We start from the raw sequence: 27,350 nt of genomic DNA, 5'->3' as shown, positions 1-27,350 counted from the left end.
TTCCAGTAGATGTCAGCACAATACTTTCTCACAGGGCTGAGACCACGTGATTTCACTTGAACACCTTGCCCTCATGTGAAGCTCATTAAAAATACACGTATACAAGTAGTAAAAATATCATGAGGTGAGCACAAATGTACATCTTAAGGTTTTAAGTAAAGTTTGAAGCAGAATGAAGTAGAATGAAGTAGAATGAAGTAGAATGAAGCTGGTGCATGGGGACAGCTAGAGGCCTGTGTGAGTTTTGTGAGGGTAAAACAAAAGGTATGCAAAGTTTATTCTGTAACTCTCATGTGACGTGTGGTCATGTTAGCATGTTAGCATGTTAGCTTGCACGTCAGCCGGTGTCCTCACCCCCACCTGTCCGGAGGAGGGTGTCCGGCTCCGGGCTGAGCTGGAGGGATCAGTCCGGCGGCGGCGGCGGCAGGTCGCTCCGGTTCCTGCCTCTGATCCCTCTCAGCTGACGTCAGGAGAAATGGCGGACCTGGACGGCAGCGACGCATCTTCTCCCGACTCTCAAGGTGAGTTCTTCTCCCTCTAAGGAAACTTTTAAACTGCTTTTTAAACAGCACCCAGCTCCATTTTAACGATGCGGGCTTTTATCCGTGCTCCGTATTGGTTGTGTCCGTGTTTGAACGGCGGAGTTACCGAGAAACTCAAAGTCCCCGGAGCCGGTGTGTCGGTCACGGGAATGGGATTAACTTTCCACCGACTCACCCAACCGGTTCTTTCACGTCCATTAAACACGACCTGTTGAGTAAACTGAACATTTAGTGAGTTTTACTTCGCTGCGGTTGATGGTGGATGTGAACGAGCTCCTCAGACAAAACACCTGTTGCTGACATTTTGTCCTTCTCCTGAAGTGACAGGTGAATGGAAGCAGAACGGGCTCAGGGGGACAGCAGCTAGTTTGGTTAATGGCTTTGACTTTTTAAAATAATATATCTGTGTTGTCCTCAACTTTTCTACAACACCACATGACCTGGGTCACAATCTGCACATTTACAGGGTAAATGACTAATAATGACAACTCATATAGCTTCACTGACATTGTAAATTAAATGTGAAAGTAAAATGGAGTTTCTTTAGTTTAGCTTATGTCAATATTTATGAAATTAATTTCATATTCATTTTATTACTATTACTATTTATTATATTTGTATGTGTGTTGATTATTTACATCACGATCATTGTTATGGGACAAACCATCAAATAAATATTGCCAGAGGTGTTGGAAAAATCATAGAAATAAGAATAGTTAAGTATTTTTTTTTAGCATAGATGGGGAAAAAACAAACAAACATATTTTGTAGTTCATTATAACCGGGCTCAACATTTGAAGCATGTTTGCACGTTTCATCTGTGGCCACTCCTCAGTTAGCAGATGTTGATGCTCACTTCAGTGCTACAGCCTGCTTATTTCTGATGTAATGTGTTCATTTCTATGGTTAATTCTCAAAGCTTAATGGTGGTGGCTTATAAAACACTAAAATGTTGATCAGTGCTGTGGGTGTCCAGATGGCAAAGCCCAAAATAGTTTATTATGTGGTAAATAACCTCACACCCTTGTTGGTATTAGACGCTCTGTCGGAGAATTTAGCAAATTGCAGGTTGTGAGTTTATTATGTGGTAAATAACCTCACACCCTTGTTGGTATTAGACGCTCTGTTGGAGAATTTTGTAAATTGCAGGTTGGGAAATATGCTCATAACACTTTTTTTTAAAGGGATTCATAGTGGAAGTCATTGATGTGAGCGGAACTCGTATTGTTACCTTCACATTGTTTCTAGCGCAGTTTCAGATAAACTTTCACACCAGGTTGCAGCTTCTCTCCAGGGTCACCATTTGTCTCTTTCTATCCCCCCCCCATTATCACCCTCCTTCAGTTTCCCCATGAAAGCCTTGATATCTAGTCTGTACGTCCAATATTTTCCACTGCTGCAAACTCTCAGCATCCATTTTCTATCACATTGTGATTTCAGGCTTCACAATCCTGTCGCTCGCTTCGTATCGGTACAACTTCCTTTCAAATGAATTATTTATCTCATGTTCCCATGCTGCAGTGAGCTCTACAAGATGCACAATCCACTCACTGCACAACAATGACTCTGGCTTATGTGTTGTGATCACCGTATCCTACAGTACATTCTGTGATCGTCCCGCAATGTGCCTGCGTAAAAAATACTTCTCCCACAAGGCAAAACAAGTTTATTATCTCCTTGCCCATCAGCTGACTAATGAATTCCACAACTGGTTTTCTACTGACAGCAAGTTGTCAGGTGTCAAATCTATTGCACTTTGTTCCGACTCCTTTCAAACAGGATGTTTACCTTTTTATTCTTCTTCAATTTGCCCTCATTTTAATGACAGACAACGTTTACACATCTATCATTTCACCCTGCCGACATCTGGCCTACAGCCATTTCTTTTCTTCAGCGGAGACACCCTTGAGATGTTCTCCGTACTGAGCCATCCAGTGCTCTGCTCCTTGTTGCAGCCGTCCTGTCGGTATTCACAGTTGCCTTCCCTGCAGCCTCTGTTCACCTGCCATGATGATAATAGTACCCATCCTGGAGGGCTGTTTGGCTGTCCCTCACTCTAGTGGAGAGGTACAGCTTTCTTGACTGTACTGGGCTGCTCTGGTGACGTGACGGTGTTGGGTGGACCCCTCTGTTGGGTTATCTTGTCCCCACAAGGTACTGGGACTGAACCCGGTGAAGACCACTATATTGCGCTGATGATATGTCTTCTACCCATTTTTTAACTTTGTAGTTGCCCACACACAGTTAACTATATGATACAAACATGGGTTAATGATTAAAAGTGACCATTAGGCAGATGATTGTTATGCGGCCATTAAATCCATCCGGAATTGTATCATAAAAGCAGTCATTGAGAAATTAATTCCAGGTAACTCGGGGCTCCGATTGATTTAGTGGTTTGTGGCCTGAAGGCAAACTAATGCACTATAAAAATGCTGTGGAAATGCGTTATCTAATTAACATGTAAATAATCACATATAGCCAAGACAGTGCTGTTTCAATTAGCTTCTCTGCTTATAGTATGAGAAAGCTATGTTATTTCTGTTTCATTTTATGTTAAGAAATAAGAAAAAGAACCAATAAGAGTACAGTTTAGGTACTAGATCAATAAGCACTTGAGTTGAAAGTTATATTTGTCATATGTAAATGAACACGATGAAAAGTGTAGGACGAGACGGACAGGTCAGCTCAGCAATAAGAGAAATATCACAGAAAATGTAAAAGAAAAATATATAGAAATTGAAAAAAAAGATACATTTCAATAGAATAGAGCTCAATATAAATCAAATCAAATACAATGCTATATAAAGAGTGTGAGGATGCAAAAGGAGTAGTAGTATTGTTCAAATCTTAAAGATGCCAAAATAACTCCACACTAAATCCTGCAACTCAAATAGTTTCATTGTTTCTGATAGTCACCTGCTGGAGCTGACAAAATGACGAATACAGCTGTTTACCTGTAGATTCAGATTTATTATTTCTAAACGTAACTGTGGTCACAATAGTTAATTCGTTCCCATATATCTGTGTCTCTCACACACACACTCAATAGGTGTGAGAAGGGCGTGTTGCCCAGCCTATCCGGTTAAGGTCTGGGTGTAGGATTACTCTGTCCTGCAGGGACAAAGATCAGATTGCTCTTTGGTGAATATGTGTGTTTGTACAACACGTGCTCCCTGAGGAGATGAGGCAGCAAGTCTTGTCCTGTGGAGCTTTATATATTAAATATCTCTGATAATTATTATTAGAAAACTCAGACTGCTTGTTTGCAAAAGTTACTGTAAGGCCAGCTCCATGGTGTTCACCTGTCTTGTGTTTGAGCAAAGGTGCCCAACACTCGTGTCATTTTGTCACTCTGATGTTTTGAGCTGCAGCCTCTAAGACGCTATTAGATTTCAAGCTGTCATACAGGTTGTTTAATCTCTGTGTGTATTTGCTTTGGTAGATGTGAGATAAGCAGATGCAAGCACACACCACTAGCAAAGGTTATTCAGGCTGGTGTTTACGTTGTAGTTGAACAGGCCTTCAATAATAAGGCCTCCAAAAAGTGTGATAACTTCCTCTTTTTAATTCTGCCTCCTTGCCATGGCGGCTGCCTTGTTTATGTCTTTACCAGGGTCTTTATCTTTAATATCCACTGTAATGTTTTGCACATACTTGAAATGAAAGTAAAACATAACTCAGAGTACTATAGTAGCAAAGGGCTGCAACTGAAGATTGATGATTTCCACCATGAATTAAATTGTAAATTATGTCTATGATAAATTGATTAATTATTTGTATGAAGTATAGACTGACATTAGATAAGATAAAAACTTTATTGATCCCATGCCTGGGAAACACTTACAGCAGCAGATAGTCAAAATGACAAGAGTGAAAAGTATAAAATACAATAAAACCCCTTTACTTCAGGGGGAATATAACAGGTAGAGAGATGTACTTGAGTGAAGTGCGGTGGCACAGGAAGATGTAAAGTGTATTTCTGCATTGTTTATAAAGAAATATTGAAATAAACATATATGTATGCATATATAGACTGATACAAGTATATAGTCAGACATTAAGACCTCTTAAATCTTCTAGTTCGTCAGAGTGTACTGAAAATGCTGCTTCTGCTTCACTCATGTTATATTTGTGTCCCTCTGTCTTAGCAAAGACCAGTCAGACATACACTGAAGGTTTTTTATATTATATACAGCTTTATATACAGCTGTGGTGGCTCTTTAAGAGAGGGATGGGGTGGAGACATATACCATGTGCTGCTCGATGAACACACCCCTTCTACAGATGCTGCTCCAGTTGTGTGTGTGTGTGTGTCCTCTCATTAAAGCGTGTGTCCTCTGCTCTCTGGCTTCCACTCTCCCACTGCGTCACTGGCCCATGTGCTGCTGTTGTTAGGGAAACCTGTCACTGGTACCGGGTCAGCTTCCACTGCTGAATTCTCACTGAATATTTTAACAACCCTGCAGCCCTCTGTCTAAAGTCTATGTCTGCGTTTGTGCATTTACTGTACAGCCCGTGCATGTGTGATGCAATTCTTCGGACAAGTTTGCAGTTACAGAAAAGATCTAGCAAGCGAGCGTCGAGCAGGGATTAGAGGGCGGGGGGGGGGGCTGCTGCAGCAACAGTAGTGACAGCAGCAGCAGCAGCAGCAACAGCATCTCCTGAGGAGTGAGGGAGTCAGGAAAGGTACAATCCTTCCAGCTCTCGGCCCGAGCCAGTCCTGTGGATTAAGTCTTCTTTTCTAAGCCAGACTACAGTAGCTCATCCTCAGACTCTGTCGCACTCTCTCTCTCTCTCTCTCTCTCTCTCTCTCTCTCTCTCTCTCTCTCTCAATCTTTCACTCTTTTCACCATGCCTGGCACTGCCATCGCAGGCACTGAGGATATGGCACAGTGAGCGTCTGTTTGTCTCATTCAAACTCCTTTCTTGAACATCACACTGTACTTAATTCTTTGTTCATCATCATTTTCTGCCATCTACCACATTTTCATCATCTATTTCTTCTATATCTCCTTCTTTTCTTTCCATCCTCCCTTTCTCTCTTCCTCTCTGTCTCCTTCCTGCTGTCACAGACAGGGCTGCAGTGTGCAGCCTGGAAATTAGCTGTTAGCGTCAGCTATTAGCCCGTGGCACTCTGCATCTTCACTGACAGGAAGGCTTTTAGGGGTGACCTCGTCCTCCACCATCCTCTGTGGTCCATCACTGACCTGCAGCCCCCCCAACCCATCCACCCAATGAGTGCAGGGTGCCATGGGCAGGGGGCTGGGTGAGTTAGCCAGGGGCTCGAGGGTTAGCAACAGGGTGGGTGATGCCAGAGAGTAAAAGAAGAGGACAAGGAGGAGGTACAGGCGGGTGCTCGCAGGGCAAGTGGAAGCTGAGGAAGGGAGGCAGCCGCTCGGCCATCCCCGCACTTTTCACCATCACTGAGGAAGACGAGGGACAGAAGCGGAGAGATGCTTGCAGAAGGAAGAAAAAAGGTACGGAGAGGGAAACTGAAAGATGAATTTGTGAGGTTCGAGTAATTTGTGCTGTCGAAGCTATTGGTGTGTGTGTGTGTGTGTGTGTGTGTGTTAGTGAGTGATTGAGTGAGTGTATTATCTGGGACAGAGAGGCTACTGGGATGTTTCTCTGGAGAGTCACAGCAGTGGACAATTAAGCCTGATCTGAAATTGTGGAGCGTGTGTGTGTTTGTTAACAGCTTTAGTGAATGTGTTGAATAGTAAGGAAATTATTGTATTACATGCCATATCTCTGTGTGTGTGTGTGTGTGTGTCTGTGTGTCTGTGTGTGTATTTGTTCGCTTGCTGTTTGTATATGTGTGTATGGTTTGCAGTTGCAGAGGATGTTCAGCCATCCAAAGACAGGTGGCTGACAGGTCTGATGAGAAAGCACTGTGCGTGCGTGCGTGCGTGCGTGCGTGCGTGCGTGCGTGCGGAAAGTAGCTGACAGGTCAAGATTAGGTCAACACAAGGGCAGCAGATGAGTGAAGGTGCAGTCCGCCTCACACGTGTGTGTGGTTTTAATGCATCAGTAAGGAGATCAGTCAGTCAACTGGTAAGCGAGTGTCTGCAGTCACTGCAGGGATAAAAAAAAGCACATTCACTTTTAACTCCTCTCATCGTCTTCGTTCTTTTGAATGGAACTTCAGGAATCTTACAGCTTGTGTTTAAGTTTCTCTGTCATTTATCCATTTACTTTTTCCTTAATTTATTTAAAACCTTGGAGCTGTGGCATATTTCCAAGGATACCTGGTGTCAGGAACCTGACTGGACAGAACTCTGCTGCTATGAAAACAGAAAACCTATATCCTCAGTAATGCTGTTTTACTGCTGTGCTTGGACGATTTGATTCAAGTGAAATTTTGATGATTATTTCTTTCATGAACCTTTCATTTGTATGCTTTTCTCTCTTTGAAGTTATATCAGAAGCTTAAGCTCATATAACAGATTGATTGATTTAAATCAAAGGACTTCTTTTGAGCTTTTAAAGGTGTAAAATGTTTTTGTTGATAAATGATTTCAATCATATGGATCAAATTGAGTTTTTAATGAAATTTGTTGTTAAGTTATTTGTATTTGTCCTTATTCTCTAAATTTGTCCTCTCAAATCTATTTGGGAAGCAAACTCTAAATTTATATCAATATTGTTTATCATATCAAAGGTTCATAAACACTTTTTTTCATTAACAGTACAACTTCTTAAAAATATCCCAAAGTTACAAATTTTCAATATAGGATGTCAGCAGTTTCTATCATTTATGGCCCTTTTTTTGTAAAAACCTGTTGTCAGAAGTGAGTGAAGACACCAGACATTCCCACAAGGATCTGAACTGAAACTTTGAAGTGTCATGTGCAACGAACACAGACGGATGTGTCATAAAGTAGCAGCCACCCCTCTTGCACCTGTTATCTAGGCCTGTAGGGCCTCTGCTGGCCGGAGCTTAGCGTTTAGCTTAGCATTAGCAGCGGCTAATCCTCTCAGGCTGCAGAGGAGGCAGGAGGAGACACACAGCTTGCTTGCCTGCTACCCACTGGCCCGGACAGCACAGCATTAATCGCTAACTCTGACCATTTAATCTGACTCCCAATGAATGCAGATAGATTGGGGGTGGGGAGCGTGCACACACACACACACACACACACACACACACATACACACACACACACTAGCATGAGGGGAGGGAGGGCCAGATTAAACAGTCTCACTCTCTCTATGTCTCACTCTCTGTCTCTTTTACACACACACACACACACACACACACACACACACACACACACACACACACACGCGCACACACACACACGTATACATGCACACACACTGACAAAAGGATGGGGGTTGGAGAGACCACAACCTGGCTCACACTAAGTCGGCTCTCAACAACAGTGACACCGACAACAACTGACCACTGCCTCCTATTCCCTCGCTGCTTTCCCTTTTACTCTGGAAACAGTTGAGCTTTGGGTGGTCACTTTTTCGGTTTTGGTGGAATTTCGTCTTTTGCTATTCCCTTCACCACCCACTCCTCACTGCACCATGGACTTTGGATTTGATCTTATCTCGCGTTGTGTAGGATGTTGTCAGGAAGTAGGAACATTGATTCTCGGAGTGGGACACTAGCCGGAGGTTCAGCAGGTCCCATCCTGGGATTGACTCTCTTGGAATCATGAACCAAAATCCAGGTAATGACTTGTGCTGAGACATGGTGAATCAACAGTGATTGAACAGAATGCAGGGTGACAATGAACACAGGTGTGCTCCAGTATGTAGGTATCAGGATAGTTTTGTTTTTGCTTTTGCTTTGTACTCCAGCACACTGGATTTGAAAAGACAGTTACCATGAGATTAAAATCATTTTACACTTTACAAGATCTACATTGTTAACCCAGTAGGGATTTGACCTTAAAGCCGTTGCTGTATTTTCAATCTGTCCTTGAAAAACATATGTTCTTTCTATTGCTTTGGAGTATGTCTGCTTCTTTCATTCAAATGAGCTCTTCACTTTTTTGTAGACAGTTTTGGAAATGTGTGCAAACATGGCAAAAAGGTGCTCAGGGTCTTTGGAGGTAGATTTTATATTTCATCATTAGGATCTATATACACTATACACCAAATTAAATTGGCATTGGTTTGTTTGCAAAGGCTCTTAAACAGTTGTCTAGTGCACATGAGCAAATATACTCGCTGCCATTCAAGGTTTGTTGTTTAATGACCTCTACAACAGATGGGTCAGTCTGTGAGATACAGACAAAACTGCACCAGGAATAAAACAAACACATTAAACGGTGGAAACCTCATAGGTCACAGGGTGTATTCATAGGTGACACTCCTATGTAAATGTATTTGAATAAGTTCAGTCGGACACCTTGTGCAAACTGCACTGATCAACGCTGAATGTATCATTTGTCATATCGCTGCTATATTGCCTGTGAAAACATGATGTAGGAACCGATGAGAGGGCGAAAGAAGAAGGGACGATGTAGAAAAATGAAACGAGGCCAGTGACCCCTTTTTGGCGGCTGCACTAGACAATTTGAGGGATTGTGTGAACTGTATGGAACTGTGGACATAAATACACGTACCTCTTTCCTGCTGCATGACTGTGATACGAATTTCCACTCGAGTTAAGATTCCTGCATGTTTCAGGGTTTGTGAAGTATCCTCCGATCTGTATTTCTTTTTTTTCTTTTATTCATTTCTCTGTCACGTAACCCCATAGCTTAACCATTGCAGTCCAGATGTGCAAACAGCCTCATCTGAGTTGCAGGATGCCCTTTGATTGCCTATATGCAGAGTAAACTTCCAGTAACTCCTGTGTCTGGGATATGCAAAGCTAAAACAGGCTCTATGTCCACAGACTTGCTTTTAAGTTAAGTGCCGCATGTGAAGAACTAAGCTGGGATGGCTGTTGTGATGTCTGGGAATTTTCATCTTTATTTTGATGTAGTATGTGCATATGTGCACAGGATTGAGTATCCCATGTTTATGCAAAGACCATTGCCTTTAAGTAGACCCATATTTATGCTGTTTGCTTGTTTACACTGACACAAACAAGTTGGCATATCGTTGCACCGGTGTGTGTGATTTGTAACGCCGACCAGTGCTCTGGAATCAGAGGCAATACTTGTAACACAACAGCGTCGTCTGTGCCACCATCACCATCATTCCCTTTAACACAGACATCGATCCGACTCTGTTACCATCTCCCTTGCTGGCGTGAAGATAGAACAACAATGTCTGTCCCATTCCGTGTTTGCACCCTTTATACCAAACAGTGAGTTGGGAAAAAGACATAACAGTCCCACCTGGAATACGCTGTGTTAATAAAGCCGAGTCTTTTCTACTCTTCTGCACAATCTGCCCTTAAGATAAAGAAATCATGATTATGTGCAACTTTTCTAAAACAATCACATGCTGGTCACAGAATGCATGATACACACAAGTCATCAGACCTGACACGGCATCATTTGACATCCTATAACTCACATATAATGCTTTATATCAGAATTCAGCATGCATCAAATGTGCAAATATTTTGAAAAGTAAACATCTGGCTGTTATAAAGTGACAAATATGTGTAATGTGAATATGGGTCACTTTTTATATTGCACTGACCTACTGCACTGTATTTACACATAATACACACACCTGTATCACATGTATCACATTACTGCTTCCTGCTCCAAGTTTCCTACAAGAATCTTTACAGCCAGTTACTGTGGAAGTGGCTATTTAAACTTTTTTTTATCAATCATAAAACATTTTACTGCTTTTTTCTTTTCTTCCTCTCCATCACTCATTACTTCCCTCCATCTTGTTCTCCTCTGCTTCTTTGTGCTTTTGTGTCTGGATTTTTTTAAAGGAAGGAAATAGTTTCTTCTTTGTGTGGCTTGAGTTTCTCTTTTCATCGAGGTGCTTCAGTTCAAGCAGTGGAATTAAATGAAGTGGTTCTGCTCTCAGCCTGTCGTCCCTGGCTTATTGTGTAGTTTCCCTCTCAGCCTGTCAGAGCGTCTTCTACATCACTCTTCAGACGTTAAGTAGCATGAAATGAGCTCCCTATTTTGTCTTTTTAATTAATGTCCATTTGACTCTCATTCAGAGTTAATTTCATTTATACTGTTACAGTACTTGATCTAAAGCCCATTCACAAATTCCAACTTCAGATTTTTGGCTGCAGGACATTATCTGAATCCTCTCTCGTGAGGTAATCTTTTGTTTGAGAATGATTTTAGGTGAAGGAATAGACAGGGTAGACATTATTGTAACCTGGCCCAGCCGAACCATGCCTGTTTTAACAATAGCCATTATGAAACCTGTTCCAAGGCCGGTGCACCTGAGGCTGGATAGTTTTGTTAATACTTGATTAAACTCCTCTGTGGCTGTCCCACAGTCTGTGACATGCAATACCTCTGCAGCTATGACCTCACGTCTTTGTCCAGCGTGTCCTTTGTGACATCTGAATGTGTTTGGGTGGAGGCAGCACCGACAGTTTGGATTTATTTTCTGTAAACTTCACAAACCACGAATTAAAATGATCGCGCCTTTCTCACAAAATCTCCATTATGGAACAAGCTCCACATGCAACAATGAAGGCAATGAAATACATTGAAATCCAGGGATAAGCTAGGAAGTAGATCTTGAGTTAACAAATCATTTTTTTTAAAGTGTTTGGTCCATCATAGACCTTTATCTGTTCCTAGTGAATTCTGTTATTAGAAGTAACTTCTTTTTAGTTTTTATACACTGATACATTATATATCACCTGCCTAATATTTTGTGGGTCCCCTTCATGCCACCATAACACTTCTGACCTGGACACAGACTCAATAAGACATCTGAAGCTTTCCTGTTCCACCAAGACATTAGCATCAGATCCTTTTAAGTGAGGTCAATTTGCAGGTTGGGACAGTCCATTCATTTGACTTGTCCCAGAAAGGGTTCTCTTTCCTAGCATTCGTTTCGTGTCTCACTATGGAGAATCACAATTAGGATGGTGAAACATGTCAAAGTAACATTCACATGTATGCCAGGACCCGAGGTTTACCAGCAAAACATATCCCAGAGCATCAAACTTCCTCCAACATCCTCCCCTCTTCCCGTAAAACATCATGATGCCATCTCTTCCTCAGGTAACGATGCACACACACCTAACCATCCATGTGAGGTAAAAGAAAACGGGTTTCATCAGACCAAACAATCCTCTTCCATTGCTCCATGGTTCAGTTCTGACTCTTGTGCCCATTATAAGCACTTTTAGTGATATACAGGGATCAGCATGGGCCCACTGACTGGTCTGTGGTTACAGAGCCTCACATACAGCAAACTGTCATACACTGCGTCCTTGCAGCTTTCTACCATAGCTGTGTTCAGCAATGTAAGTTGCACTTGCTCCTCCGATGACGAGGATCTAGCCTTTGCCCTCCAGGTTAATCACTGAGCCAATTAATGGGCCGTCCTTCCTTGGACTACTGTTGGTAGTTGCTGGAAACTGCATATTAGGAACACTGCACAAGACCTGTCATTTTGGAGAAGTTCTGACACAGTTTGACTCTCGTCAAAGTCCTTCAGATTCTTATGCTTGCCCATTTTTCTTGCTTCCAACACATCAACTTCAAGAAGTGACTGTTCACTTGCTGTTAAATACGTCCCACACCAAGTGTCATCGTACTCTGATAATTACTCCTACTCACTAAAACTGTCCTTTTTCTGTCACGTTTAAATGCAAAGTGCACCCAAGTGCATTCATTAAGGCTCAAGAGAGTCAACTTGTAGCACTGGATATGTTACCTGTTCTTTGTTCCTCTCTTCCAGAAGCATCGTTAGTTACCCAACTGAGCTAACATAACAGCAAAGCGATAAAGACGCCATGTAGAAACAAAGTGACAGAAAAATGTAGATGAGGGTGTGTGCCTGGTGCTATTTCAGGTAAAGTCGATCAGTTTCAGTTTGTCAGTTTAGTCTAGGTCAGAGGAACTGGTTTAATTTGGTCTTCAACATTCTAGGACACATTGGTCTCAGTGGAGACTCGACTCCCTCTCACTCCTCACTGTAAAAAGAGCAGCTAGTATCCAACCCTGTGTATAATGGATCATGTATGTTGCTGCATGCCTGATTTATTTAGCTGTCACAAAATTCTCTTTAACATTTGCCACCATAATACTTTTTGTCCCTAGGTCCTTGAATAATTAAGCCAGCCTCCTCCCCAAAGCACAAAGGCTTGTGCATGTTTTCATTTTGGCACATTTCAGACAGGCCCATCTGTTTCTGCATCAAGCCCAAAGTTAAGCTGCATGTGCGTCTGTGTCCAGGAGGCTGACCTGAAAGTGCTGAGTCATCCTGAGCCTGATGGTGCTATTAATCAATAGCTTTAGCTCTGAGCTGACTGGAAACAAGGCAACACATCGGGAGCACTTGAGAATACGTGATATATATAGTTTCACTACATTTAGTTTCCTGTCAGAATAAACTGCAGAGCTTGGAAATATAGAAAATACGGCATGCAGACCTCCTTTCTACGTCTCTATCATTTGTCATGTGCAGCTTCTCTTTTCATTGCGTGCTGTTTAAATGCCTTCACACTGGCGACAGTCGAGGACAGAGGCATTATGTTTTCGTCTGTCTGTCCCATTCTTTCGAATGCAGGAACACCATTTGGCAAAGACATTCACTTGGACTCAACAATGAACTGATTAGATTTTGGTGGTCAAAGTTCAAGGTCACTTACGTTGGGAATTTCATTATATTTTTCACAACCATTGACTTGGACTCAAAGATATAATTATTAGATTTTCAAAGATCAAGGTCACCCTGACATCACATTACATTCATGAGAAAGTAAAAGTATTTATTGGGAGATTAAGTTTGTGCAGATTTACCCTTTTTAAACCTTGTATTCAAAACCTTTTTGTGTTGCACCTGTATATATTTTGCATGGATTATCACACATTGACTTCCTCAACTCTCAAGTAGGGCACTAAATATACAAATATATTGCCTTAAAGACATAGAGAAACAGGGATTTTTGTGTAGTCTCATTAAAACGAAACAGACGTGTAGTTGGAGAGACATTTTCAAACTGTTTGCTCTGTTCTCTGAATAAAATAGATATGCCAAAAAAAGATTTTCACCCAAAATTGGCACCAGAAATATGGAATATAGCTATATGGTGTTTTTAACTGGTGTAAAGTACACCATGGATACTGTGTAGTGTGCTGGAGAATAGGCTTGTTTAAATTCTGTATGTGTGCTGAGCAGTATATGCGATGCATTCAATCCATTGTGTGATGTTGTATATCATTTTGTGGAGCAGCTCCTTTTTTAATTTGATTTTAAGACACAGTTTGTTATGGGCACACTGTCCTGTGGAAATGGTGCTGAATTACCTCTAGTGACACTTTTCTGTTTTCTCTTTCTCTCTAGCTTCTTACTCCCAGTATAGATCAGAGGATGGCACAGTGTCATCAGCCACCCGCCGGAGCTCCTCAGGCTCCGGGCAGACCTACACTCCCACCCCAATCCCCACTCCAACCCCAAGTCACACAACCATTGGCAACAGCCCCAGTAACAATGCTGCTGCCAAAATGGGTAAGTCATGCTGGTATACAGGGAAATATGTCTGTCATGTAAAAATTAGACATAATCCAGGATTGTCTGTCTTCACCAGTCTGTGTACACTGTTGTTATTCTGCTGTTTAATTGTTGTTTGTGCTGCAGACTCGTTACTCTTCAACAAGATTGACGAGAGACAGAAGTTGGCCCGTGAGCGCCGGGAGGAGCGTGAGAAACAGAATGGTGTGTGTACTCTGTCACCTTGTGTGTGTGTGTGTGTGTGTGTGGGGGGGGGGGGGGGGGCAGAGTTTAGACTTTACAATGTGTAAGGGGGTTTTAAATGCTCCCTCATTCCTTTTTTTTTGTCTTTCCTGCGAACTTTCACGACTGAACTTGGAAACTTGGTTGTTAGCTATGGTCAAAATGCTTGTTTCTCTGGTTGTTACATAAAGTCTTGGCCAAAGCCCAGCACCCCCGTTGCCATGGCACCCATGTTAGATAATGGGTCAGGCCATTGGACAACTTTTAGGGACAGTTTTTTTTTTTTAAAGTGTGTTCTTGTATGTGTAAGTGAACAACATACTGCAGTTTTCGGGAATCATGGCCAGTTTGTCTGTTTTTAGTGTGTTTGTGTACAGTGGTCATTCCTCTGGCCCCAGCTGAGGGGCAGAGGGATTTGCTTTGTGTTGAGAGCTAAAGCCGAGTCACATGATCTACAGCTGACCCATCACACTGCTGCTGTAAGCCTCTGTGTGTGTTAGTGTTCATCTGGCATGTATGTGCGTGTGTGTGCGCACGTGATTGTGTGCACTAGTATGATTTCTTTCTGTTTTTATGATGTGAGCATATGTGAGCACTTATGCATGTACATCAAATCATTATCTACTGTGTGGGGGTGTCACGCCTCAGCTGTCAAGGAGGTGGAGTGGCAGGCACGTGAGGAGCGAGCCCGGCAGCACTATGAGAAGCACCTGGAGGAGAGGAGGCGAAGGCTCGAGGAGCAGCGGGTAAAGGAGGATAAGAGACGGGCTGCCGTGGATGAGAAACGACGGCAGAAACTGGAAGAGGACAGGGTACTGACACACGTCATGTACACACCTGTGCATCCACGCCTCATAGAAACACACACACACACCTCCGAGTCTGACATACTGTCATGCACCAACTTCTACTAATATATCCTCAAGAAAAAGCCACTAAATATCTGAATATCTATTTTTAGTAAAACATTTACATGATCTGTGCCACTTCCTTCATTACTGAGTTGGAGTTTGAACTCTCCTGCTGTATCCTGTCTGCACCCTTATTTCCTGTTTTACTCACACACCAGGTCATAGACTGGAGTTTCCTAATGTCTGTGTTGTGTTGTCACCTGTAGTGTTGTGACATAATGTTTTAAAGCTTCAGTGTGGGTTGGATTTTGATAGTCCAAGCTATAAAATACAAATATTTTCAAAGGCTAAAAGTCCTGGATGGAGGTGAGGTGAGGAAAGCATGTGGCAAATATCATGGCTAAAAAAAAAATCATTAAAACACTTTTTAAATGTTTCCAGTGAGAAGTTGGGACGTTTTGAATTCTTTTAAATTTATGTATGAGATTTCTTTATGAGTAATGTTTTATTAAATTAATTGCAGGCTTCTTATTCAGTAGTTAGTGTCTTACTTTACAGTGAGTTGGAATTCAGGCTTTAATTAGGTCATTGATTTAATGAACCCTGGGACATTGATAAGTCAGAAACCCACAACATGATTCTGACGCAGTGCAAGTCGACAACTTTACAGTTTGAAAAGATCGAGTCCCTGTGGTCAAGTGATCGATCATGTGATCACGGTCTCCTTCGGCCTCAGTGTTTTACGAAATAAAGGCAAAATGTGATAAAATTCTTTCAAAAAACTCTTTACCCTTAATCTTGATAAGCTTTTGCCCTTGCGTAACTAAATTCTTACATTTATGAATAAAGATTTTGGAGGCAGATAGCGAAGTAAAAAATTTCAGATAATTATATTAGCAGATATATGTATTACAAAAATTTGGCAACGAATGATGTCGTTATAAAACCTCAGTGACAAAGAAATGTAATTGGATTAGTTATATGTTAGAGTTTAACCTTATACTTTTTCTTCTATAAATAAAAAGAAAACCCAAATACAATCATATATATATATATATATATATATAACTTCAATTAATAAAATATACATCATTTTAAGTAAAATGTTTACGTAAAACATAAATGCACATCTTTTCTGCATCATTTCATTTCTGCAAACATAAAACCTGATGTCAATACAGGTATGTCTGTGAACGATTGTTTTTACTGTTTCTTGTAGGATATTTAAAAGCAAAAGATTTTTGACATTACAGCAGCCCAGAAAATGTCTTCTCTTCCTGGATTCTGTAACATTTCCAGATTAAGATAGACATATACAAATTAAATTTTAATTTTAATTACTTCCAAGTACAGCTACAACTGTTCACACAAAACAAGTCTCATCCCAGTTGACTAAACATGTCCATTCAGACCAGAATTGTTCCAGTGTTTTGGTTTTTTAATGCTGATAATGTCATTTATCTTCTGACTGAAGGTTCGTCATGAGGCAGTGATGCGCCGGACGCTGGAGAGGAGCCAGAGAACCAGGCCGAAGCCCATCCGCTGGTCGTGGGGAGGGGCCCTGAGCACAAACACTCCCAGCACACCGGCCGGTACTTAAACACATCACACACTAACACACATGACCTGCACAGACTCACATCCCTCTCCCACAGTCATTAGAGTTTCTTGGACTCATGTGGTGTGAGAATTTCAGCTCTTTCAGCTTTAGTGAACACTGTTGATATCTCATCTCCCTGATGTCTGGCTGCGAACCTCTTGTGTAAATATGACTGCCTGCCTCTGCGTGTCAGTATTGTTCTGCCATGTTTATATTTGAACTTTTCAGATCCACTGCGCTCTGTTGTTACTGCTGACTCACACCCTGCTCCACCTCTCTGCCTCTCCCTCCCTCTCTCTGTCTCTCCCTTATTCTCAACCTCTGCCTGCCTCACTTTCTCCCCCTTTCTCTCGGATCTCTCTCCTCTCCGCTCTTTGTCTCTCTGCCATTGTCCTCCCACCTCCTGGTCCAGGTTTTGTCGAGTCGGCTTTCCTCTATCCACTCGACCTTGCTGGACTGGAGCACATGCAGAGTGCTTTCAGTCTCTACCACAGATACGGAATGACCTCCCAATGTGAATATTAAAGCACTGTCGGTTAGCTGGCTAGTGTTAGGTGGCTACTTTTCAGCACAGTGGCATTAGTGTAAATGTAGGCCAATATGAATGGCACGATTAGTGTGTGTTTTATTTTTCGTGTAGCAGACCAGTTTGTCTTGAAGTTTTCAAAAGCACATCTTCATTCATTCAAACCATTTAGTCTCATTTTAGATTAAAAAAGACCCATTGAGCACTAATTCATGTTTTAATATTATATTTAATATCCCTATTAGTGACATATTTGTAGTTTTTTCACATCTGACGTAACTAGAACTCTTAGACTAGAGTAAAACTGTCTCCAGCTCTCTTTCTCCTCTCTGTCTTTAAGTCCTTCATTAATTCGATATCATTATGCTGCTCCTTTGTTAGATGGTGACAGGCGGTCAGTGTCCACAATGAATTTATCCAAACATGCAGACCCTGTGATCACCAAGCGCCTCTCATACTCCTCCGCCACACTCCTGCACTCACCAGACCGAGGTAATGAAAACTCCTGTGTTATTCCTCACATTATTCACACGTGATTATCTGCCTTTGACTGCATCTAGTGCCATTGTTTGTGTCTGTTGTACGCTGGACTCTTAATTTATCGTCTTGTAACCACTCATTACTGTTTTCTTCTGGTTACTGCTTTCTTGCCAAGAATTAGATGACAAGATCAGTGTCTGTATGGTCGATATGAAGGTATATTCAGTGGATAATTAGCTTAGCTTAACATAAAGACCAGAAACAGGGGGAAACAACTAGCCTGGCTATGTCCAAAAGTAACAATTTGGCCTAGCACTACAAATTCACAGGTTATGTCTTGTTAAGTCTAAATATCTCAAGAACACCTTGAGAGAATTTCTTCAAATTTAGTGCGAATATTCACGATAAACAGATGAAATATAACATGTTAATAATTGAACTTTAGAGGTACTGGTAGGTGGGATTTGTTACTATTGGACAGAGTCAAGCAAAATCTTAACTCTGGTCATCAGATAATCAACTGTAGCTTCATATTAAACATTAATTTAAAAATGTCTGTCTCTTAAGTATGTATGCATTAGAAGTGATATTCAAACAGTTTGTCATGTATCCTTTGATGTTCGTATGTTGCTGACAGGTTTACAGATGAGAACAGCCTCCTCCCCTGTCATTAACAAAGCTCACTCCAAACTCCGCCTCCATCAAGGAAAGACCAACCCGCACAGAGACACAGGTGTTTTCTGGGAAATTATTTGCAACGCGGTCCCTCATTTAAGACGCATCGGACTATGTCACAAAGCAAAAAGATCATGGGCTGGAAACACAAGGAATTCCAAAAATAAATAAACAATAAGTCCTCTGCCTAATCTCTGAGTGAAATCAAGAAAACATGGATGATAATGAAATGTTCTGCGCCATTTAATGGATAACGTTTTGTCTGAATAACCTTGAATTTCGACGTCCTGCTCTTACAGAAGGATGTGATCTGAGATTATATTTAATGTCCAAACTCGGCTAGCAGAATGTACTGTATGTGTATGTGTTTGCACTTGTGTGTTTCATCAGAGGGATCAAGAATTCTCCCCCCTCTAGCGTGACCCCCTTTCTCTAATCCTCTGTTGGATAATCTTTTTGTTTTTGTGGGAACGATTTTCATCCCAGCTGAAAAGATCGGCACCCACATTTCCAGGGACGTGTAGATAAAGACACCTCAGAGGCACACTCAGACAGACACTGGGGGAAACTCGCTCAGTTACTGGGTGGTGCATGGTAGACCCCATTCAGACCTGGTATTAACATACGTCTTGAGTGATCAGATCACAAGTGGTCAGTGTTAAGTTCCGATCACAAAAAACACATTGGGAGGTGGTCGGGGACGCATGTGGCCACATTCTTTTCGCTGTGTGAACACAAATGTGTCCTGGGCCACATATGAAGGACCAAAATCAAATTCCTTTGCCCAGTTTCCAGCCCAGTTGTATCTTTGCTCATTGTGAAACCTGCAACCTTGATCTCTGCTTCATTATCAGCGCCAGCAATGCTCTATGTTTTGCCTGATAAACTCTCCTTTGTCTCTTTTAAGTGGAAAATCTGGTTAAATTCATTTTTGCATCCTTCCCACCCAGATACCAAGCACTCTGCATGGCCAAATATAAGTTATTTGCATCAAAGCTTTCAGTGCTTTTCGAATCATTTGCCAGATTCATTTGCAGTGAAAATGCAGATGCAGCTTGTCCTGTTTATTTTGAATGCTCTCCTTTGTGTTTGCTCTTGGTTGGGGCTCCACTTCAGGCTCTTAGCTTCCGCTCCTAATTCACAATGTGGTGCATGCAGGTGTAGGTGTAACATAACAGCCTGTTGTGCATGGTTACGACTTCATTTAAGCGCTTGCCTTCACTGCTGTGCAATGCGAGGGAAGACGCTGCAGCTACAGTAATAACTCATCATTTATAATCTGCCGTGACTGATTTCTCAGGGTAATCAGTGGGCAGTTAATAGCTTTAGTTGTCGTCAAACCTCAAACATTACGTGTGTGTGTGTGTGTTCAGGCCTCCGCCGTCTTCCATTGACGCCATGGGAAAGCAATGTGGTCAACCGCCTGCAGCAGCCGACACACTCCTACCTGGCCCGCAGTCGCAGTGCCATGAGTCTGTCTGGAGATCAAGCAGGTAACACACACACACACATACGCATCCCTCACAAAACACCCCTCCTCCTGGCTCATGTCGTGAGCGGAGGACGTTCATGAACACACACAACACTTTAAAGCTCTGCCCAAAGTATTTAGGCTGTTTAATCAGATTTGGAGGGTCTTAAAGCATTATACCGTCTGAAACTTTCTTCACCAGCCTGTGTCAGGCACTCAAAGCTCACACACACACACACACACGCACGTAGGGGTAAGTAATCAAATAAGCTATTTAGGAGGTATTCCACTCTTGATAGCAATCTTTATTTCCCGTGTGTGTCACTGTGGGGACATTTTGGATGGCACATCTTCAAAGTTCTATTTGAGAGTTCAAACTTGGTTTTAGGGTTAGGTTTAGGTTTGACTTGGGCTGACACCCAGGCGTTACTGGATGTGCGACACGTGTACATCGCGGGACGTCTTGGTTTTCATTTCGGCGCCCGTGTTATTAGGTCAGAGCACCCACGCTGCTGTAGAAGCTGTAAGCCATGCTGATCTTCTCGAGAGTCTCGACTATTTTCTCTGTGTGCCGCACACAGTTCATTGCAAAATGTGAAAGTGATCAATCACCTCAGTTTCAATATCGAATATGACACAAACATAATTATTTGAATCACATCCTGTACCTGTTTCAAGGAGCAGGAACGCTCTGTGTGTGACAACAGACGCAGCCGTCATGCTCTGCACATGCACCCTGTGTGTTCTGGTTGAACTCTTATTTCTGCCTCTCACGCTGACATACTCCGCGACGTCACTCCCACTGACCCACAGGCAACACAATCACACTCTTATCTTTTTTTCCCCCTCTCTACTGCACACATTTAAACAGTCTGTATTGTCCGCAGTGTGTGAAGGTGCACCTGCTGCATGTGTTTGGCTGTTTGCTCAGTTCTGTGTGTGGTGTTGAGTTTAATGTGATTCAGTCTGAAAAAGATACTATTAACAAAGTCGATGTCTCACAGCAGGAAATGTGCAACATAAAAAAACTTATTCTGCTTTACAAGTTGTTGCATTTCTATGTCTCAATGTCTAATCAGATTTTTCAGCCCTTATAAATCCTTATCTTAAAGCCTGTTCTTCCAGTCGGGAGCACTGACGTCTTCTTTCTCTTCTTCTGTTTCCTCCACCACTTCTTCATTCCTCTCACACCTGCGCTCGTCTTCCCAACACCTCCTCTGCTTCTCTCTATTCATTCATCCGACATCCTTCTCCCTCCTTCCTCTCCTTCCTGCTATTTTACTGCCATTTATCAAACCCTGTCCGATGTTTCACGACTCCTCGCACCATCCCGATCCATTACTGTCCTCAAAACCCCAAACTCCCACCCCGTACATCACCATAGCCATGCCTGTGTGTCCTCGCTCAGTGTCTTGCCAGCCCATGGGCTCCATGTCCTTCAAGGCCCTGCAGGCGCAGCCGCTGCCTCACTGCCGCAGCCAGGAGAGGAGCCTCAGCAGGGAGACGGCCTCGTCCTCCTCCACCACCCCACGCCGGAGGACGACCGGAACCACACAGGTAGGTCATGTCATTAACCTGCACAAATAGAGCTCAACAGCCTGGTTCCGGAAGTAAAAATCCCTTTCATTTATATGTACATACAAGACACGAACTACAATATATTGAAACACTATATCAACAGCAATGTTAAATACAAGAATAAATTCATGAAACTGTGTGATTGATGTTACAATTGATATGTTTGGTGCCTAAATTAGATGTTTTTGTGATCATTCAACTTTTCTTTTCTTCATTGCTGCTATTAAATATTTATATATATTCCTGTTACCTTTTTTTTTTTTTATATTGTGCTCAAGCACAGAAGTCATGCACTACATTTTTCTCCACATCTTTATTTTATGATGCTGTTCCAGATCAGTCAGACACAATATATCAGAGTATCTGTTGAACGCACACTCGTGCACGTACACAGACACACGCTTAGATAAACGCCACTGCATCCACGGTCCATCTGTCTGCTGCTGTCTCACAGCTTATGCCATTAAGGTCTTAGAAGGAGGGCATCTTCTGCACTATCCCACACACTGACCCACAGACACACCAGACACAATCCAGTCATATGAAGCTGTATGTTTGTCGTGTAATGATTTTTATCTTTATACGACTGTTGATGTCCACACAGTGCTAATGTTTGGTTCCCTTTACGTCAGACTTCCATCATAAAAAATTGAAAAATGGAGATAACAACCTGATGATGATCCACCATCTGAATTAGTTGATTTTTAATGGATGTAAGAGATTTTTCTGGGCTCAGGCTCGGTGATGCACGGCTGAAGGAAGGTTTTCTGAGTCTAATCCTTTAACTAATCATCTTCTGCTGCTGTCACTGGGGCACCTGGGTCTCAGCACCGTCTGTACCACCTGATTTACTTTGAGTGTGTGTTGCTAATGACATTTCCTTTATGTGCTATTTCAGTGACGTTATGGTCGTGGCTTACCAGGCTCCTGATTGAGTGAAAATAAATAATGATTTGTTTCCTCTTCATCTTGTGCACCAGCAGCGAAAGCACTGTGACCACGTCAGGAAGTCCTGGAGCAACCTGTCACTCCCACTGGTCCCCATTGTGATTGTCCCCCCCAGCAAACGCTCCTCTTCTACGGGCAAAAAGATCAGTAAAACGACAGCACCTTCTCCTGGCAGGTAGGAGAACTGTTTTTATAACGGCTTACAGCACAAGGACCATAATCAGTTTTGTGACAGATCGTAGTTCCAGCTTATTTAGAGCAGGAAGAAGGTGTAACTCCTTGATCGGGCTCAACACAGGATGGCTGGCAGTATGTGAAAATTGGGGATTCTCTGACTAATGTCCAATGTTCACCCATGGTTATCAGTGTGTAGACAATTGCAGCTTTTCTTCCTGCACAGGCCTCCACAGAAGACACCAGGGCGTCCTCCGACCCCCAAGCTGCTTAAGTCCCCGGGGGCAGAAGACCCCGGTAACCTTCGGCCTTTCAGAATCTCACACGAGAGACCCCACTCCCCGACACCAAAAAGAGCCCAACCCCAAGAAGAGGAGCAGGAACAGGTCCTCAGCCCTCCTCAGCCGCGACCTCAGCCGCTGGGTCAGAACAGGACCTCGAATGAGCAGACGCCAACGGCACCAACAGTTTCCAGCGGTCCGTCGCTACTCTTCAGCCACTTTCACATCCTCATTATCATGCAGCATGGATGGTTAACGTTTTGAAATACACACTGATCAAATCTTAATTTATGTCTTCCAGAGAGCATAACCAGTCCTCCAGGACAAAGACTGTCAGCAGGCACCACAGATCCAGAGGAGGCCAGTCGTATCCTGGCTGAGAACCGGCGGCTGGCCCGCGAGCAGAGGGAGAGAGACGAAGAGCAGCGCAAGCTACAGGAGGAGCAAGCCAGGTACAGTATGTCTATGATCTGTAGCCAGTGGAGGATACTGAAGCTGTGTGTATGTGCATCCTTGACTTTGAATCATTTCTGTTACAGGTTAGCAAAGGAGGAGATGGCTCGCCGAAAAGCGGAGGAGCGAGTAAAGGAGTCTCAGCGGCAGGCGGAGGAGAGGAGAATGAAGGAGGAGGAAGAGAAGAAGGCAGATGAAGAGAGGCTTGAGAAAGAGAGAGAAGATGCAGAGAAACTCCAGATACAGGTCAGAGAAAAGGTACAAGTGAAGTTACGACACCCCCAAGAAATCTGTTGATCCTACAACATGTTTTTTGTGTTGGTTTGTGGGTGTTAGAAAGAGGAAGAGGAGTCTCGACAGAGAGAGGAGGCAGAGCGAGTGAGGCAGGAGAGAGAGAAACACTTTCAGAAAGAGGAGGCCGAACGCCTGGAGAGAAAAAAGGTGATGCAGGTTCTCACACACACACACACACAGTTTTCATAATAATCCTTGTGTACAATGTAAAAGATCTTTGTTGTTCTCATCCCCAGCGCCTGGAGGAGATTATGAAGAGAACGAGACGTTCAGATGCACCAGAGAAGGTAAAGGTTTGAAGAAATGTGGCATCTCACAAACTGTGGAGAATCTTTGTTGTTGTTGAGTGTCCATTCTCTTTTTCTCACGTCCCACCTCTAGAAAGTTATTCCGAGCAGGAATGGAGACAGTGCAGGTCAGTGAAAACAGATTTTTCCATAATCAAACCTTTGCATATTTATTTTTATAATTTAGAATTTTTTTTAATAAATAGTTCCATCTACGCTGGAGTAACATCTGTAGTTGTTGCCATGATGGTGTTTCTGACTGCTGTGTCTCTCATCATCAGCCTCTCCTGCTCCGTCAGCAGTGATGACAACATCGACACACAACAGCAACGGTCAACAAACTGAGCCCAACCCAAGCCCCAGCACCGAAGCACTGAGCCATCCTGACCACAGGTTGTACGCCAGCAACACGACAAATATAATTAATAATAATATCATTTGTCACATTACTGTTATCTATGATTAATATGGAGCAGCAGGATTTCATCCCAGGCCGGCTACGAGTCTCTACTCTATTCTATTTCTGTCAAAAATAAAGCCAAATAACTTTAAAAACAAGTGCACTATTTTATTTCTGTTTCATCCCTGTTTCTGTTTCTCAGGGAGAACGGAGATTTCGAGGAGGTGATCGTACTGCCTTCACATTCCAGGTTGTCTCCTCCTGAGGGAGAGGAGCAGCAGCAGCAGCTGGAGGAGAGAGTTCCTGTCATAGCCTTCAGGGAGAACGGTCTCCTAAAGCCTCTGAGTGGAATAGAGGAAATATCAGCCCAGCAGGGACCAGGTCAACAAACATCCTCTTTCTGCTTTGCTTTCTGGTCCTTTTCTTTGTCTCCCATCTGTTTGTCGGGTCACTGTTGTCCACTCTCGCTGTGATAACGTTGAAACTTGCTGCTTAGTGTTGGTGTTGATCCAGCACCTGAGAATAGTTGCAGAGCTGCTGCTCATCCTGTTAAAACTATAAAGGCAAATTTTTGCTCAACTTTAGATTCTTAAACGTATGGAGCCTTGTGTCCGTACTCTACGTTCATTTTGTTTTCTGAAAGCTTACGGAAACGGATGAAACAGACGAAGAGCTGTACCCACAGGAAATCGTGGGGGGGGGGCACTGTAGCGAATAGCTCAAGCGAGACAAATTAGACACAAGGAAGAGATTTCACTTTTCTAGGAGAGACTCAGGCGTCTCTATGGTGTTACTTCCCTCGGCCTCTTCCTCAAGAGCGACTTTATCAAATCACAATCTCCTGTTGTCTGAAACTCGATTCTATGCTGCCCTCTAGTGGATGATGGCATGATGCGTAACAACAATGCCATCGTAAACAAACCCTTGAAGTATGTGGGAAGTGACAGTAAAATGTTAAGAAGGACGTATCTCTTCAAATTTTAGCTAAAAGAAATCGACATTACGAAACAGACAGAAAGCTAGTGCCTCACTAACTAGCTTTCTGTCTGTTTCGTAATGTAGATTAGTTTGGACACTTTTGAATTTGAAGTTTTCATGAGTGACCCAACACACAGCAGCTGATGTGTTTTTCCCCGTTTCTTTGGTTTTCAGATGTTGCCTGATTCCCCCGGTGAGGCCGAGATGATTCCGCACCCAGAGAGAGACAGGCAGGGAGGAGGTCAGAGTGAGAGTTGGAGAAACAACAGAGCTGCCGGACTGAATCCAAAGGAAGCACTCGCAGCACCTGGAGGTTTGACTCTCTCAGCCCGGCCCGCTACAGCAGAGCACGCATCCCAAAGATGGCGTCTCCCAAAGATCTCCCCTAAAAAATAAAAATAAAAGCATCTCCAGAGAAAAGTTCACTTTTCCCTCGACAAGACTCTCTGGGGGAACAGATTGTCTTTCTTTCTCTGACCACGTTTAGACTCGGCCATAATGTTTGTTCTGTGTATAGCCCCAACTACCCGAGTGCCCTGAAGCGATGGAGGGCATTGAGCGTTTCATCTGAGTGTGTGTGTGTGTGTGTGAGAGAGAGAAACTTATAGTGATATAAATGAGATCAGTCGTGATACTTGAAGTTGTTTGTGTAGAACATACTGTAATCAGATTGACTGAATCAGCACAGTGACGTTATATCTGGACCTCACACAGCAGGATCAGAGCAAGAGCTGGGATGACATCAGTGCATGATGTTGCATTAAGACGACAGTAAAGGTTGGTGTCATGTAAAATATATTTTGCTGTGTCTATAGTGTTTAAAATTAGAGGTTATTATTGGGGCAGCGTTGGAGTATCATGGAGTTTAAGTTAAATTATGAAAACACTGAGGATTAATGTGTAAACTACAGATTTCTTTTGTTTAGATTTAATTGCTGTACAGATAAAAATGTGATTCTTCGTTTCCTTCTCCTATCTTTGCTTTCTGTTCAAATTGAGAGAAAAAGAAATCTGCTCTGACGTCAAGTCCTGCCCCTTTTTGCTTTTCACGCGTTTACCCCGTCAAAGCGGAATCCTCCGTCTTGTCGCAGTCCGACCGAGGCAGGTGAGCAGCGTCCAAGGAGCACGCGGTAGCTCAGCAATCTTGTTTCCGAGTTCGCCCTTTATTCTGAACGAGCGAGGAAACTAATTTACTTCTGATGTTAATTTTGAAATAATCTCATTAATTTGATCTTTTTTTTTTTTTAATGACAAAATGCTGCTAATTCTTGACGTTCCTTTGCCTTACCGCATTATAGGAAGAATGAGGGGTCTTATCTATACTTGGAACGGAAATTCTAAATATGCATTCCCGGTTTAAGCTTTTGACATTCTGCCCACAAACTCTCCAGTAGCTTCCTCTTCTTGATTTATGTTGAAGTCTTAGAGATCATGATGAAATGGTATGTCAGAGCTGTAATGTCAAATAACTGGGTCTTTAATACAGCTTTTTACTGAGGAATGATTAAAGAGAGGGGGGGGGGGGGGTTCAAGTAAAACGCTGTTCACTAATGTGATCTTTGTTTCCATCTTTTTCATAAAACTTGTTTTTGGTTCTCAAACCTTTGCACTTCATTCCCGCTGTTCTAAATCTTGCAGTACGACCAAACTGGAAGGAAATTTAAGAGATTATCCACATCTTGGCTGACGTTATGGTTTCAGCCTGTGGTACATAGCATGTTGTTATCGCCATAGAAACTTGACTTGACTTGCAAAGAAACTGCTTTAACACGAGCAACATCTCCTCTTAAGTATATTATACATATATATCATATAAATTGTGTATAAAAAGTTGATCTATTTTACTAAGACGGACCATGAGGTTTTGGAAACTAACAAGTCCTTTACTTCAGAGGAGACAGGGCTGTGGGATAAGATCTTTGAACCACTGTAAAACTGAAATCTTTGTACAACTGTTCAGCTGTGGCAGGAAAATAAAACTTTTTGAATTGATTACCTAT

General features: G+C 42.6%; 1 protein-coding gene across 16 annotated transcripts; it reads left to right on the top strand.

Annotated features, from left to right (window-relative positions):
- Positions 1 to 271: 271 nt before the first annotated feature.
- si:ch73-217b7.1 (ensconsin) lies at positions 272 to 27,347 on the top strand. 16 transcript variants are annotated; one of them, XM_034580748.1, is made up of 20 exons: positions 272 to 521; positions 13,965 to 14,129; positions 14,259 to 14,336; positions 15,003 to 15,166; positions 16,680 to 16,797; positions 17,218 to 17,319; positions 17,713 to 17,823; positions 18,449 to 18,544; positions 19,860 to 19,979; positions 21,342 to 21,514; positions 22,519 to 22,658; positions 22,884 to 23,134; positions 23,240 to 23,390; positions 23,478 to 23,637; positions 23,728 to 23,832; positions 23,922 to 23,972; positions 24,067 to 24,100; positions 24,254 to 24,365; positions 24,575 to 24,753; positions 25,525 to 27,342. In XM_034580748.1, the coding sequence occupies exons 1-20, from the start codon at positions 323 to 325 to the stop codon at positions 25,533 to 25,535; spliced, it is 2,520 nt and encodes an 839-aa protein (XP_034436639.1). In that variant the 5' UTR covers positions 272 to 322; the 3' UTR covers positions 25,536 to 27,342. The 16 variants fall into 16 exon arrangements, with proteins under 16 accessions (XP_034436639.1, XP_034436637.1, XP_034436644.1 ...); XM_034580746.1 differs by having other exon boundaries at positions 273 to 521; positions 22,516 to 22,658; XM_034580747.1 differs by having other exon boundaries at positions 274 to 521; positions 13,968 to 14,129; positions 22,516 to 22,658.
- The last annotated feature ends 3 nt before the right edge of the window (positions 27,348 to 27,350 follow it).

Source organism: Hippoglossus hippoglossus, chromosome 24, assembly GCF_009819705.1.
Source record: "Hippoglossus hippoglossus isolate fHipHip1 chromosome 24, fHipHip1.pri, whole genome shotgun sequence".
NCBI classification, from domain to species: domain Eukaryota; kingdom Metazoa; phylum Chordata; class Actinopteri; order Pleuronectiformes; family Pleuronectidae; genus Hippoglossus; species Hippoglossus hippoglossus.
The sequence above is the reverse complement of the archived record's forward strand: the minus strand, read 5'-3'. Positions and strand labels throughout refer to the sequence as shown.

Bases quoted from the DNA above. Each gene is read 5' to 3' on its own strand.
- si:ch73-217b7.1 (XM_034580746.1), top strand. From the start codon at position 323: ATGTTAGCTTGCACGTCAGCCGGTGTCCTCACCCCCACCTGTCCGGAG. The intron at 19,980-21,341 runs GTAACACACACA...ACATCACCATAG, and splicing joins TCTGTCTGGAGATCAAGCAG to CCATGCCTGTGTGTCCTCGC. The intron at 23,973-24,066 runs GTAAAGGTTTGA...TCCCACCTCTAG, and splicing joins GTTCAGATGCACCAGAGAAG to AAAGTTATTCCGAGCAGGAA.